Consider the following 16,946-nt stretch of genomic DNA (forward strand, 5'->3'; position numbering starts at 1 on the left):
GTACGCATCACATAGGAATGTTACAGAGGAGCTTACAATCTATCTTTTTGGTGCCTGAGGCACAGGGAGGGAGATAAAATAACTTGCCCTAGGTCACAAGAAGCTTCTGTTCTGGGTGAGTGACAGGCCGTTCAGCCTATCAAAGAGGGATGTGCAGACATCCTTAGAGAAATATATATATATATATATATATATATATATATATATATATATATATATATATATATATATACATATATATACTGTACATATATAGAAAACTGGGGAGAGAAAGCACATCATATATTCCCAAAAATTAGCTCACAATTGGCAAGTACACGCGTCATAAATAGTATATAAAAAAGATACTTCACCAGCATCATAAGACCAGGGAAGGAGATACAGGTACAGTAGATGAAAAAAAGGTATTTAATCCATACACCCAGGAATTCAACGTTTCAGAGCCATATCAGGCCCCTTCATCAGGGGGGTGCATGCAGGAGCCCAGAGATGGCTCTGAAAGGTTGGATACCTGTGGATATGGATTAAATACCTTTTTTCCATTTACCTGTAGTGCCAGTGCCATGTATATATATATATATATATATATATATATATATATATATATATATATATATATATATATATATATATATATATACATTGAATTCATACATTGTTTTGGACACTAGCCATAGTCATTCTATAGACAGCCTACTAGCATTAAAATGGTACATTACTTTGAAGTCACGCTGCTTCTCGAACACTGCAATGACTGGCTTGCTAACATCTGCAATGAGTTCGTATCGCTCGGATTTCCACAGATAGTCGATGCACAAATCCAGCTGTTCCACCAGGGTGCTCTGTGGTTACACAAAATCATACACCAGTTCAGTTTAACACGGAGAGAGAATTAGGCAGTCAGGAGAAGTCGGGTTTGGAACAGGCCAGAAGATGGGTTATGATGGTGACAGGGGCAGTAACTAAAGTATGGGAGGAAAAAGTATGTGCGGAGAGGGAGGGAGAGACTGAGACAAGGGGTCTTATTCCAGGGGTACTCAACTCCAGCCCTCTTTTTTCGCTGATACAGTGGTTGTCTAATTACTGTCTCTTCTTTTGATACATGAATGGCTGATGCTGTCCTAACCTTACATTGGATAGACCAAGCAAATATATGCTTTGGTCTTTGATGATATAGTGATATTAAGCCCTGTAACTATTTGTAAACATGGTTATTGTTACATGTAGATGCTAGAGACTTGCAAACAAATACAGGTGCATCCTGTTAGTGGTTGCCACGGTGAATACTACACGGTGTGACTAATCAGTAGTTTTTTTTATATTCTTATGCATTGTTATACAAAGCTGATTACCACATTGTTTTAAAGATCTATTTATTACAAATATATTTTGAATTAAACACGATTCAACATTACTGTACATAGGTATCAGATCACTAATCTCCAAATACAATTGGATTATCCAGATTATTTTAGATCCACCTCCTAGGTTGGGGAATCATTCCGAGTACATTTCTGCCACAACTAAGAGCGTTGAGTGCACACCCGTGGGGCCTTTTTTCCTGCCTCTCTTGACGGGTTCTTTTGTAAATATACTTTTATCATTAGGCTAGGTACACATTTACCTATTTATATATACATGTTTTAATTAAAAAAAAAAATGTAGATGCACCATGAAAGCAAATACAACCAAATACTGTCTGTTAGTTGTCTCCTGCTAAAATAGAATAGTTGTCTCTTGCCTCATTGTAAGGGGTGTCCTGCATCCCAGAGTCTTCCTTCATGGCTCCTTCTTCTTTAATGTTGGGAGTAATACTCTGAAAGGCTGGCCACCCCATGGAAAAGGAACCTTTGAAGGGAATGAAATAAAGAAATTACTTGGACACATACTAGTGACATCATCTTTCTCTCTTCTGACTTTGGCTCTCCAGTCCTGGATGTCCTCATCCATAGTTGATATCACCTGATGTGATGATGGAAATATTCTTCGGTATCATTGGGAGGGACATAACACAGACTTATCTTCTGCACAGCTATGGGTTGGATACCAAGAATTGAGGTGTCAATGTATCAAGGTGCTTCCACTTGTTTTAAATACTTATTGTGCTTCATGTAAGGGGACGATCTATTGGTGTTAACCAACCTGGCAAGCGTCAAGTGACAGGACTCTGAAGCTTGATACATACTTATGCTTTAAAGCTTAGCCACTTATTGAGAAGACCTGCCTTCGGCCAACTCCAATGCAACTATATCCACCCTGTTCTCTATCAGATGTCAGAGATACAGGATCTCAAATGTCTCTACCTGTGGGGAGTGTTGTGCAGATACCCCTGTGTGGTGGGAGTACGGGGCCTTCTTCAACGAGATGCATAGACTGTTAGAGCAGAAAATGAATGCAGTTTTATTACAAGCAGAGCTTACATACCTTTGGGGAAAAGGGTACATTTCTTCTTTGTTATGTTGGACTTAAATGATTGAGCCCCAATCAGTAGAGCATGGGAAGTGTTCAAACATCCATAAATTTGTGAGTTAAGCATATGTAGCAGAGCCCCCCTCCGTACCTCTGGTGAGGGGGAGCTGCTGCTTTGAGCCACCGGAGCTCCGCGACGGACCCGGGAGTTGGTGCGGCCATTTTAGGTTTGTGCATGCGCAGTAGGATGCGGTGCGCATGCGTGATAGATAGTAGTGCGGCAGCCATCTTAGGTGGCTCCGCAAGACGCCGCGCGGGACTACGAATCCCAGGATCCTTTGCAGTAGGATGCCACATGGGTCTAGGCAGCCAATAGGGCTAGAGGAGGCAGGGAATAGCTTTGGTGCGCAAACGGATCGCAAGTGAGTTGGACGGAGGGCAGCAAGAAGAGAGGTAGTGTCCAGGAAGCAGTGCTTCCCTGGACTTGGCCTAGTCTTGCCCCTTAGGCCCCAGCTAGGCCCTGAGTCACCACCAGCTGAGTGTGCAGAGAAAGCCCCAGATAGGGACGCTTCCCCTTATAGTATATTAGTGCTGTCACACCGGTGACCGGACGGCCACACTGTGCCCTGCGGTCTGGGACCAGGCCACAGGCCACATCATAAACATTGTGTAAGACCCTCCAGCTGGAGCTCGCACCTCACATAGCAGATCGGGACTTATAAGGAGAGAGGGGATTGTTGGAGGCCCAACATCGTGGGACCTGACTGATCCCTTTGTTTCATCAAGCTGCACCTGGGTACAGGAGTGCCCAGAAAGGTATAAGTGCACCAACGGTTCACAGTGGTAGCGCTGCCTCATACATTGGGTGGGACCGACATTGAGAAGGACACCAGGGTTATTGATGCAACCGCACCCTACGTACTTTGGGGGAATTATCCAGTGTTGGGGCTATTGGGTATACCCTGGGGGTTACCATTGCTACCGTTATATGGTTATTACATGTGTGTTCAGTAAATACTCGTTATATACCTTGTGTATGTGTATTTATTACTGTATCAGTTCCTGTGAGGGGTTACCCTGCCAACGCTGGGATCCCTCATAGGTGGAGGCGCTGCACTAAAGGAGAAAGAGCTCACCCCAGGCTCCCAGTGACGGAGGCTTAGGCCTTCTGTGAGCAACAGGTACAGCAGCATGCGTACTCGCCCGCATAGTTTCCGTTAGGCATAGGGAAAGGGGCTACACATACTTTTGGAAAACCTTTAATTGATTTATTTGAGACAATTTTTCTAAGGCACTGTGGACTTTATAGACATGACATAGGGGGATCTTCTCGTAGCTGAGAATTTGACATGTTCATAAGTTGCTGATTAAAACTGCATTACAAATCGCATGGTTTAAACAGCGTCTATAAAAGGTGACAGACCGCACTGTTTAACAGCCAGAATGCCTGGGTTGTACTTGCTGTTGAAGTGGAATGAGGTGGCACTAACTCCCAGAGCCTGACATACTGTACTTCGGTATATGGGATTTGCTGAGATAGAGGTTTTACTCTCTCAGCCAAACCCATATTTCAGGCTCTGGATATAACTCGCGATACCAATCTCACCACACTGAAGGAGGCGGGAATAACAATGTGCGTTATTAGAAGCGATTTTACCTTTTGCACTTAACGGAGCTGCTAGAATTCTGCTAGTTGCCTAAAAATGTGAGTTTCAGACTTTTTGATCATTCCGCCGGGATTTGCACAGCCCGAATGAAACCGCTTCTAAAAACGCCTTTCCCGCACGGTTTGGACATGTGAGAAGGGCTTACAGAATAGCCAAGCATGCCAATCCCATCGCAAAGGGCTCTTTCTGCTCAGATTTGCACAACTTGTAGCTAGTACAATATCCCCCATAAACTCATTTATTCAAAGTCCGTTGCAACCAGCATCATTTCACACACTGTATGTACATCTGACATTCATCACTCGATCAACAGCAGCATTTGGCTACAAGCAATAAACTAAATCACACTAAAACAGACATTTATTACATCAATATATGGTTATATATCCTTATACTTTACATGCAGTGTTAGGTCACTCACTTCTTCCACTGGTTAGTAACAGGTTATAATCAGAGTTTTGTACATCTTCCAGAAGCATGCTTGGGGTCTGACTGTTTTCGAATTTCCAGTAACCTATGTTGGACATTATTGTAGTCAAGAGTAAATATGTATATGTTAGTGCATGCAGATTAAACTCAAGACACGCTGTTATCATTATAATTTTTATGACATAATAAAATAGTTTCTGACGGCTAATTACAGATGTAGTGAATTTTATTTTACCTACTGGCACTGCAGAATATCACAATATAATGCAGAATATCACAATACTGTATAATGCAGAATATCACATTATAATGCAGAATATCACAATATAATGTACAATATCACATTACAATGCAGAGTATCACAAAATAAGTGAATATTACAATATAATGCAGAATATCACAGAGCTTCAGTAGGGTTTAATGGCAGTGAAAACGCAGAATGTACAGAATATCCGTCATAACGCGCCAGCTGGTGCAATATCCTTTGCTACATCTCTATATACACAAATGCAGGTTGTGTAAAATCTTTAGCCACGGTATATGATATTACCCCAACTAATCTTTCAAGCTGTTACACTACAACAAGTCCACCTCATTCTGGGATCCCAAAATCGGTGCGATATGGAAAAGAAATGCATGCTACAAAAGTAAAAGAAGTTGTAACACTTAAAGTGCAATGTGTGACATGCAGGGACACTGCTGCTTTTGGGTTATTAATGCCAACCTTAATTCACAAATAGTCAGTCAGTAACGCCATATAACGTTCATTTAACATTACTTATTACAATAAAATCCAACGTGTAGTGAATAATGTACGGTATTCACGTTTTTTTTAATGTACGGTATTCATTAAAGATGTACGGCTTTAAAACATGCAATAATTTAATGAGTACAGTAGATTGTAAAAATCAGTCACTGCAGCACACGCTGAAAGATAACTGTTGGAATCAATATAAAAAAGACAATGTATAAACATCAGATTCCTGCCGCAGCAGTTTTTCTATTACATCTATACAACTGGAACACAGATATTTCTGTTTTCATGGGTGTATTTACTCGTTTTAGTCAGTGGGCCGTATTTACTAAGCAATATTAAGCTGTAAGGCACTTTTGAGCCCATTAAAATGAATGAGCTGTACGCTTCCCCGTGGCTTAGCATCACTTAGTAGACATGGCCCAATATATTTAATGTCTATTAACAACCATCTTACACATTATCTTACCTTTCCTTTTCAAATACTCTGCAATAAGCGCTGCGACGTGGACGTAGCACATGGCAGCCTGCAAAGAAACACAAACATCGGATACAAATGATACGGCAATAAATCTCTCGCTGCCTCCAGGGAATTGGAATCCTTTATTACTGGACATTGCTCTCTCTCCCTTAAAACCATACACAATAAGGGTAGGGAAGTAAACCCCCACCCCCTCTCCCCCGTGCACGATACATGTCTTCCACCCGTACCCAAACCTGTTGAATTCTCCCCATGTGGTGCAATGGTTACTCTGCAGACAAGGATTCTGGGTAGTGCCATGCAAATGAGCGTGCTCACCGTGATCATTTGCATATCTGGATCTAGAATCCTTGCCCTCAAACCATACAACAGTCTTAAAAGACGTCTTGGTATGAGACTACTTCGATCAAATAGTGATGTCCTCCGCTGTTCGTTTTCATTTAATCCAGTAGTAACAGATCTGCCACGCAAGCACATTTTGGTGGTGAAATAAACGATCAGAGTGCCTACAAGTTCCAACCGGAGCCCCTCCCAGCCAACAAGAAAACAGTTATCTCAAAGAAATAAAAGCAGAGCAAGAACATGTATACGTGTCTATTCAAACTTTAACCCTTGTGCTACCGGACAAGCCTTCTCCGCGATACAGATGGAGCTAACTTTATTGCTTTGAAGCTGGTGTGCCATTTAAGGCGAGAATTCATATGGCGCTATGACACAAATAAAGATGTGTTTGATGCAACATCGTGTAACCCTTTGTTTTTTTTGTTTTTTTTACAACATTGACAAGTTAACTGGTGCAATACTGTTGGCTCCAAGTCTATGTTGCGGACCCCTCAGTCAAGAGAGGGTTAATACAGGAAAGAAAATTGGGAAAATCTGCATCTGTGAAACATGAACACACTCAGTGGCAGACAGAGCTGCACTGCACGAATGTAACACATTCCAGGCCCCTTCAGCAATGAAACGGATAAGTTTATCTTGGAGGCCCCACCATCAGCGCTAATGCACCATACAGTCCCTAACTGGAACCATCTGCTTGCGTCTCTTAAACTAACAAGCGGAAATACCATACCCCTGGTGTTGTGTCTAGACAATGGCTTAGGCAAGCATTAGTGTTTCCGGGCTGTTAGTCTGGATTTCTTGGTTACGCTCTTTCGGGCCTTTCCTTGACACAGTTTACAAATGGTGGATGTAGCCACGTGATGGGGCAGTCTTTGCAGAATGAACTGTGTGGCTCTCAGAGACTGGGAAGAGAAGGACCCAGTGAGATCACAATAGTGTGTTTCCTAATCCTTGAATCACATGTTATGGGTTGGAGGAAAAGACTGCCTGAAAGTTATTGGCTCATATAAATAAAGTCAACCGTAGTGTTACTGTACAATAGCTTGGTACAAACAGGGCAGTTTTGAAATTATACTTGTGATCCATAAGGTTTATATGTTTTATCTGTGTCAACGTTTGCTATATGGTGAGGAGGCTGAAAACATGTTGGATATGCTATTCAGGCAGCATCATTCCAGATATCGCCATGTAAATTACATTATTTTTCTATCTACGAGTAAGGGCTCCAGTTCAGATCATTACTAGTAGCATCTGGGGTTATTTAAACAGTTTTGTATACACAGTATGAATGTCACTATGCCAATAACTGTTACAGTATTTCATTTAGAGGGATTTTAATTAGGGGTCATTAAGGGGTCATTAATGGCTAATTTCCTGTTGTGCCAGCCTTTTAAGGTGCTTTGTGTCAAGAGAGGAGTTGGTAGGTACAATATTGTATTGGGATATATTAAAGTTTGGCAAAAGGCGGGGTTACCTCTATACAAGCTACTTCCACGCTACGGCTCGATTATACCAGATGGCGCTAAGCGGCAGCGCGATCCGGTGAGGTCACCCTCACGCTGCTGCCGAGCGGCATCTTGATTAAAGTTTCAGGGAAACTGAAAAGCGGAGACAGGGCGGCGTGGCTGTGAGCGGTTCGCCCTCATTGGCTGGAACCGCTCACGCGACGCGGCCGTCGCCAGCCAAGAACAAATCTGAGGATCGCACCAGGAGACATCCGCCCTGCAGTTCCACGCGGGGCGCACGCCGCAACAGGTACGAGCGCGTCTTTTGGGCTTTTAATGTTGCTTTTCAGGTGCGCTGTGTCCGATTTTTGGTGTAATCACGGCCTTAGATATGAGAAACAAAAATATATTCTTGCATTGGATCTAATTGCCTTTTCTTGCCCTATTAGGCCCAGATGTTCAAAGTTCTGTTAAAATAGAAATTCATGCTTTTTTTAAATGTATTTTTTACTGTTTTAACATAGGATTGAAGCAGGGGGTCTCCAGAGCGAAACCCCATTAATTTCAGCCTTGGGCCCCCCTGCTTCCCGAGATATTTACCTCCAAAGGGGGCGCTGGTACCTTGGTAAAGTTTAAAGCTCCCGCATCACGAAGGCCAATAGGAAGCCGAACCTGATGACATCACGGCTTCCTATTGGCCCGCAGGGAGCAGGAGCTTTGAAACTCCGCCATACTGTGATCCCAGCTAGCCAAGCAGCTACCAGTGCCCCTACAGAGGTATGTCCAGAAGCAGGGGGTCCCCAGAGCTGAAATTAGTGGGATTCAGCACTGGAGACCTTCTGCTTCAATCCTATATGTTAAAAAAAAACAAAAAAAAACTCTGCCAGTTTGGATTGCCTCTTGAAGCAACTTAATTGACGTTAACGCTTATTACATATCTTCAAAGGCCAATAACGTAATATTAGGTCATATTCCCCCCCACCCCCCCGGAAAGAGCGCAGTGTTAGTTATAATGGCTGTTAGTGATAACGATATGCAAATTATATGTTACAAAAACAGACAAAACTCTACAAAAGTGCGTTAAGGGGAATTTACGTTACTGAAGGCCATACCTAAACTTGGCGTTACTCACGTCCGGACCCTGAAATAGGGCTTTCACACGGTCTTGGTGGGTGTATCACCACGGTTAGGTATGATTTAAAGAAGCGAATATTATGATTTATTTATTTTAAACATGGGTTTAAAGCAGGGGGTCTCCGGAGCTCAACCCCATTCATTTCACTGGGAACCCCCTACTTGTGGAGATACTTTAATCCATAGGGGCTGCCAATAGCCGCTCCGCACACTACCAGGGAGACTTTTTAGCTGAAGCAGAGATTTACTTTCTGAGGTTGTGAATGAAAAAAAAAAAACACTCAAAAGCATGCAATTCAGATTGCGCGCTCAGTTCTGCTTTACCTCCGATAAATCTCCATTTCTGGCATGGATTTTTGCCATGCTTTCCAGCCAGGTCCTACGTAATTCAGGAGTGCTGGCATAGGAGTTAGCCAAGCTGTACTGGAGATCCACCAGCATCTCAGGGTCCTTCTCGTGCTCTTTCATCTGTGCCGTTGCCATCAAAACTGTCCTGATACGCTTTGTCAGGTCTTTTACCTCCACCGGAAAATGGGTGTTCTTTGGAAGGGAAAACAATTATTACTATGGAAGTCAAATAAAAAACACGACTGGGGCATACTCCTTTTAATCAGTAGGCATGTCATAAACTCTTCAACAGCAGGTATCGGAGAACCAGATTACGGACAACATTTGCTAAATGGTGTTAAATCTTAAAACACGTTATTCATGTATTTATCTAATATAGATGGGCCATAAGACTTAGCACCATTTAGTAATGTTGGCCCTAACACATTTTTAAATAGGTCAGTTAAGAATATTAAACACCCATTTGAACATACAGTGCTCCCACAGAATAAATGTTGTTCAGAAACATCTCTGCGAGGTCTTACATGGGAGAAATAACATCCAATTGTATCTATGCATTACCTCTGTTTTAAACATATATACAGTCCCTTACCTTCATCTGTTTGTCTCCGTTAGCAAAATTGTTTATAATTGCCAGGGAATGTTGAAATCGAGAGCCCCCAATTCCTGCATCTGCAATCAATTGACTTACTGCTTTGATGAGCTGTAGTGAGAATTAGAAGGTAATTAATGCTGGTGTGTTTTATATTATGGAATATTATTACACTTATGTAATAAAAACTCCCATTCACGACATTGAGCAGTAGGGATAAGCCCCTAAATCATTTATATTATTACCTTATAGTATTGAATAATGAAGAAACCACATGACTTGCAAAAGTGGCAAAAATCAACTAATTTATCAGATTAAAATATAATAACAATTCATTCCTGATACACAATCAGAGTATGTTTTCCAATTAAATCAAAGTAGTTTTTTAATAATATTCTTTACTGTATCTTCTACATTTCTGGGTATTTTTTTATACAATTGCAAAATCAGGACATGGGTTTATGTTGTCCGAATTATTTACCTGTAATGTACGTTGACTAATTGTTATGCACCATTTGCAGATCAACTACAGTAATTGTTATACATCCTTGGCAGATTAACTACAGTAAATTCCACTTGCAAACAATATTAATCACAAACATGACTGTCTGATTTCATCTGTGTGCAAATAACAATGACAATCCATGTTAATGTACATCATTCTGCAGGCATATACATGTAAGACCATACAAAAACATCCTGCACCAAATGGTGTGTAATGACTTGTTTTGAATGATGGATTATCTTGATACAAACTGGAACCAAAACTATAACAAGAGCTAATGGCCCATGTTTATTAATAATAATAATAATAACTATTTCATATAGTATTTTCTCCCAATGCAACTCAAAGAGCTTCACAATTACAGTATAGTGCACAGTACACAGCATTGTACATAGGATTGTTATAGACAGTCCCTGTCCCGTGGAGCTTACAATCTACGTTTTTGGTACCTGAAGCACAGGGAGATAAAGTGACTTGCCCAAGGTCACATGGAGCTGAACCAGGCTCCCCTGATCCAATGTCAGTGTGATTGTTATCAGAGCCCGTGTCTTTACTCACTGAGCCGCTACTTCTCCTATTAAGTTGTGCCATTCCATAAGACACCTTCGGTGGAAGACACCAATGTAAGCTGTCTTCTGGCACTGGATGTGGTGTCTAATGCGGGGCTGCTGACAGGAGAGGAGAGGCGGGCAGCTGTTTTGGGCTGGTGGCTCAGAGTAGCTCGCCCGATACTGTAACTTTGACCCAACCAGACGCCGGGCAGAACCCGATCCTCGTCTTTTGTGTTGCTTGGAGAATTGGTACCTTCCTAAAATGTAAACCCTCAACCTCCTTCAGGTAACTTAAGGGTCATTTACATATTATCTTGATTGATTAAACATGGCTTTGGATCCCTAGTGGAGCCCAGTAGTAATTGGAAGAAGTGCTAAATGCTATTTTTGACTGTGTATAGATATAACATAATGGGATATGTTGTACAGCTTTAACAGCTCAACACTAATCTTGCTCTGCTGGGTAATCCTTTTCTTTTTCCCGCATGCCTTGTGTGACGTGGTTTGGTGATAACACATGACTTGCCTTCACAATAAGTCTATAAAAAATATGCTATTTTAGATACTTTTATATATTTTGAATACTTGTTACCAAATGTTCAGCACAAGTTCATGTGGAGCGGTGAGAGACGTGGGCTAAAGCACAGCTTCTATCAGCTGAGTCAGATACAGGTGTATCTTGTAAGGAGGCATTTTTACAGTCTATTAAGCATCTTTTTGGTTGACAATTACATACTACACTATGAAGTTTGTTTCTTGTATGCTTCACACTAGGATTGACCTTTCCGAATAAGAGGATCTTTAACCAGCAAAGACCCAGGATTGGCAGCATTTCAAATTGACACTTATTTGTGGACATTTGTGGTGGACTATTTTCATCAAATAGTACAGTAATCATTGCGTTTGTAAGGTACTAGCACCGGGGATGTCTTTTTGTAATTGTATGTTTCTATTTAACTAGTTGTAGGAGACAACTTGTAACTGTTATCCCCTGGGCTGCTTTACCCAGTCCAATTATCCTTAGTTGGGTGATTGGGGGGTTTATTTTTGGTAGCACTCTTGGATTAATACATCATAGTTTGTTATTCACTATTCATTATCATAGTTTGTAATATTTTTATTTTTATTGCAAAATTTAGGTCTAGCGCTTTGTTGAGGTTTTAGTTAGATTTGTTTTTTGACAAGATCATGGGTGTCCAACTCCAGTGGTCAAGAGCCACCAACAGGTCAGGTTTTCGGGATATTCCAGCTTCGGCACAGTCATTGACTGAAGCAGAGATATCCTTAAACCTGACCTGTTGGTGGTCCTTGAAGACTGAAGTTGGCCACCGCTGCTCTAGATCAATGAAAATAATCAGGCAACAAGAAATGCGTCTGCTTTCAAGTAAAAATGATATTGCTTTACCTGCAGATGGGATCTCACAATTGACTTTTGTTTGTTATACTCAAAGTTCTTCCTCATGAAGAAATAGAGAAGAGCGGAGGCCTCAGTTTGAGTTGAGCGTGAACGATGGTTGCAGCATTTGAGGACTTCATAGCAGAATGACCCACAGAGGTCGGCTTGCCCTTGAAAGAATGCAGTAGGGAACTGAAGAGGAGACAATATGCAGGTTAAGTTCAATCTAAAGACTCAATGGCAGGAAATCATCAAGCTTTTATTCCCCTTTACTAACTACTACTTTTACGCCATGTGTAGTAACTCACTAAAAGTGCCAACCCTATTTGTGAGCTCAAGTGAGATCATTATCAATCATATGATAATGTCTATCATTTAGTGGGCCTATTACTAGCTGTTTATCAATAAATTTTCCATCCTTAAGACAATAAAACACTGGCAACAGAATAGTATCAATGACTTTGATACAATTAAGTAATAAATATAGCAGATGTTATAAATGGATTCATTATTTTAACATAATATCAACATTACTCAAAAACCTGTTAAAATGCCAATTGCACCTAGACATGTTGGAAACAGATAAACGTGTTGCCATATCCGCAGACCCTAATGGAGACAGAGATGAAAGAAGTCCCGAATCCATTAAGCTGTGAGAGAGGCTATTGAAGCGAGATAACAGAAAACAGCCAGTCAAGGCCACGCCAGTTTTTCCGATATCACTTTGCGATCTGCACTATGGCAGCTTAAAGCTGCAGTTCAGTCAATATCCTGCATGTGTGTTTTTTTTTAATAAATCAGTTCTGTAGTAAGAAAAAATACTTTTAGCATTTTCTGTTTTTAAAAAAAACAACGTTGAAAGACCAATTTTCTTGTATTCTATTTTAACAGCCATTTGCTAAGGCACAGCCCCTTCATGTCCTGTCACAAGCCCTGGCACGCCCCTTTGTCAGCCCTGCCCTCCCTCTAGCACATGTCAGTGCAGGAGTGCTCATGAATATTCATGAGCTTCCACTGACTGACAGAAGCAAATAAAAACATATGCCAGCTCTAATTATGTCACCAAATTTTGCCTATCAATACATGGAGAACGAATTGACCTGCAGCTATACAGTTCTTTAGGTAATTAGAGATTGCACACATGAAACTATTGAAGTAAAAAAATAAATTAAAAAAAAAAAAAAAAAACTGAACTGCAGCTTTAATGACTCACCTGGTTCTTCCCAGCTTCAAACAATCTGCAGTGTATCAGGCTGGTATTCCCGAGAGCAGGGTTCTAAACTCCAGGCCTCAAGGACCTCCGCACCCCCCAACAGGTCAGGTTTTGAGAATTGCCCAGCTTCAGCACAGGTGGCTCAATCAGTCACTGCTTCAGCAAAGGTGGCTCAATCAGCCCCTCGTCTTTGGCTGAGCCACTGATTGAGCCCCCTGTGCTGAAGCTGGGATATATCCTGAAAACTTGACCTGTTGGGGGGGTCTCCAGGACTGGAGTTGAGAACCCCCTGCCCTAAAATAACTTTAAGAAGGGTTTTGAACTTGCATAGAAATTAGACTAAACGGCCCTTTCATTTAACCTTCCTATTTGGGTGCCTGTGGGGTAATAACAATGACAATACATTTGGCACATTATTCAGGGACTGGGATAGTATTACATGGGTTAGTACCTTGCATACAAACATTCGTAAAGCAGCAAAGACGTGACGTAGAGCTGCGGCCGACTGGTTGATTTGCAGAAACAGCAAGTGGGTGTCAAACACCTTTTTCATCAAAACATTCTGGCTGTCAGAGGGCTGTAATTTCTGGGAATGAAAAAAATATATACAAGGTCAGTTAAGCACGATCAAATGAATTAGCGCCATCAAGTGATTGGAAACATCGCTGATGCAATTTACTATGGATTATTACAGGGGTGCGCAACTCCAGTCCTCAAGGGCAACCAACAGGTCAGGTTTTAAGGATATCCCTGCTTCAGTACAGGTGGCTACCACTGATTGAGCCCTGTGCTGGAGCAGGGACTGATAGAGCCACCAGTGCTGAAGCAGAGACTGATTGAGCCACCTGTGCTGAAGCAGAGATATCCAGACAACGTGACCTGTTGGTGGCCCTTGAGGACTGGAGTTGCCCAAGCCTGGACTATTACAATCTTGCAATACAGGCGTGCCGGCGTTCTGGTAATATTCCTGTTATAAACGCACGCTGATATTTGTGTTACAGGGATAATATAAAGGGAAGATCAGCTCACTGACAGTGGTGGGAGACCAAGACTTCCCCCAAAGTGTAAAGGGGTTAACATAATAACAACTTTTTTTAATATGTAGCGTTTTTCTCCCAACAGGACGCAAAGCGCATCACAAGTACAGTACAGCGCGCGGGATGCAGCGCACGGGGATCACCCCAATGGAAGTTACCTGCTGGCTCTGATTGAAGAGACACAACAGGTCTAGAACAGTTATGCAGACTTCTGTGGCGATGTTAGCCTCTATATCAACATGATGGACAATGTCCGTTTCATTGGATCCACCTGCAAACAATAGAAGCGCAGTATGTGGTTTACTAAAAGCATTTGAAGATCCATCTATATCCTTTATGACCTAACTGAACACTAGAGAATGTGTTATGTTCAGTTTTATGGTATCCAGTCTGTTTCAAACAAAAGCAAGACTTTATACTGCAGTATTCTTCTAAATGTTAAAGGAACATTTGCTTTTGACGCTCACGGTACCATTGGTGTTAAATATAAGGGAGTTTCCTAAATCGGTGGTTTTGTTGGTATTCTAGTAACAGATGAAAAAACAATGCTCACGTATACAAAATCTAACACATTAGTAAGGAATACAAAACTAACGCGTTATTACTGTATAATGCTGTAATACTTTCCAATACTTCTCCTTACCTCCTCCTAATGACAATCCCCAAATTGACAGCTGACACATCTGAGCAAATATGGATCCAAGGATGGGATTCATGAGGCCAATATGGAGGCATCGTACCCCGATCCGGCGGCAACGGACATTCAAGTCAATGGCAGTTTCAGTCGGATTTGGTTTCAATAATCCACATCTCAGGCTGATGAAACCCACATCAATTTTACATGTAAACTGCTGAGGGACATCATCTCCATTGTGTTTATTGCCATAAGTGAAAAAGTCACTGAACAATATATATATATATATATATATATATATATATATATATATATATATATATATATATATATATATATATATATATATATATAGTATAACTCACTTAACTCACTGAACTATATATATATATATATATATATATATATATATATATATATATGAAAAAGAAAAGGGAGTGAAGTAGCGCCAAATAAGAAGTGTTCAAATAGTGTAAAAATATTATTAATGATAATTTAAATGAATATTTCTAAATAGGCAAAATCCCTAAAAATTATAAATGTGTATACTACAATTTAAAATAAATATATATAACATATATTATGTGCTCCTATTTCGTGAAAAACAATTTAGGACAACACTCCAAAAACATGTGATAACATAAAATACAAGCAAAAAGAAAAATTGATAAAAAAAACAGTCCTTCAGTGAAAATCCTTAAATAGGAAAAAATTGTCCTGGTATGAGGGGATCTCCGGCAGCTCTCAAATAGTATGAACCACATCCAGATGATACCTATTAGAAAAGAAAAAAGAGAGAGAGCGCACACCCCATAGCATAATTCAGTACATTTATTGGGAAAGGGGATGGGGGGGGGGGGGGAGGGTTAGAAAATCCACTCACAAGGGTAGGTTAAAATCAAGCAGTGTTGAAATATATCACCGCCAACTCTGGTCACTCAGCCTCCAGACCCTGCAGTCCAAATCTCACTTGAAGCTGCTGGTAGATTTTCTCTGATGCATGAGTAGAAAGGCTCCTTAAAATCAATGATGCAGTCTTTGAGTTTTAGGAAAATCTCCCATCTCTGCTGGCCGCAATGTGTATCAACGCTCGAAAAAGTCACAACACATGACGAAACGCGTTAGGGAACGGAACTACGTCATCACGCAACGCATGACAGGCCGTATCGAGCGCTGATACACATTGCGGCCAGCAGAGATTGGAGATTTTCCTAAAACTCAAAGACTGCATCATTGATTTTAAGGAGCCTTTCTACTCATGCACCAGAGAAAATTTACCAGTAGCTTCAAGTGAGATTTGGACTGCAGGGTCTGGAGGCTGAGTGACCAGAGTTGGCGGTGATATATTTCACACAATGCTTGATTTTAACCTACCCTTGTGAGTGGATTTTCTACCCCTCCCCCCCCCATCCCCTTTCCCAATAAATGTACTGTATTATGCTATGGGGCGTGCGCTCTCTCTCTTTTTTCTTTTCTAATATATATATATATTGCAAGAGAGAAAAAGAGCCCTGAACAAAAAGCACTCTAGTTTGCACTCTAGTTTGCAAAATCACAAAATTTATATAGTATATATATCACATACAGAGAGCAGCATTCAAGTAACTGTTTACAACTTGCCTGGGTACAAATGGAGCAAATGAGGATTAATCTAAGATAAACTAAAGTAGGTCTGCACGGGTCACTGAAAACAAAGTACAGATATTAATTAACTACATACAGTAGTCAAAGTTTCAGTCCTATTCCAGGACCTTTATTTACGTTGCTTCAGGTAACCTGGATCAATATAGTGTACTGTAAGTACAAATATATGATAAAGTATCTGTCGTTTAAATGTAGCATAGGTTGGACTTGATGGACTTATGTATTTTTTAAACATCATCTACAATGTAATTACTGTGTAATTATGTTAACTGTGAGTGCCTAGTTTAAAAAATAAAATAAAAATTACACACACACACACACACACACACACACACACACACACACACACACACACACACACACAC

At 40.9% G+C, this 16,946-nt stretch overlaps 1 protein-coding gene across 10 annotated transcripts in view; it reads right to left on the minus strand.

The window, feature by feature from the left end:
* The window catches only part of DOCK10 (dedicator of cytokinesis 10), a 238,988-nt gene that overhangs the window by 24,885 nt on the left and 197,157 nt on the right, over positions 1-16,946 (minus strand). For 8 of the 10 annotated variants that reach the window (XM_075570118.1, XM_075570116.1, XM_075570112.1 and 5 more), the window contains 9 exons: positions 14,462-14,574; positions 13,718-13,852; positions 12,063-12,245; positions 9,602-9,712; positions 8,986-9,201; positions 5,729-5,786; positions 4,498-4,590; positions 1,742-1,848; positions 720-842 (listed from right to left, as the gene is read on the minus strand). In XM_075570118.1, coding sequence (XP_075426233.1) covers positions 720-842; positions 1,742-1,848; positions 4,498-4,590; positions 5,729-5,786; positions 8,986-9,201; positions 9,602-9,712; positions 12,063-12,245; positions 13,718-13,852; positions 14,462-14,574 — 1,139 coding nt within the window. The remainder of the gene's footprint in view (positions 1-719; positions 843-1,741; positions 1,849-4,497; positions 4,591-5,728; positions 5,787-8,985; positions 9,202-9,601; positions 9,713-12,062; positions 12,246-13,717; positions 13,853-14,461; positions 14,575-16,946) is intronic. The other 2 variants (XM_075570119.1, XM_075570121.1) reach the window with 1 other exon arrangement.

Source organism: Ascaphus truei, chromosome 14 (genome assembly GCF_040206685.1).
Source record: "Ascaphus truei isolate aAscTru1 chromosome 14, aAscTru1.hap1, whole genome shotgun sequence".
Lineage (NCBI taxonomy): Eukaryota > Metazoa > Chordata > Amphibia > Anura > Ascaphidae > Ascaphus > Ascaphus truei.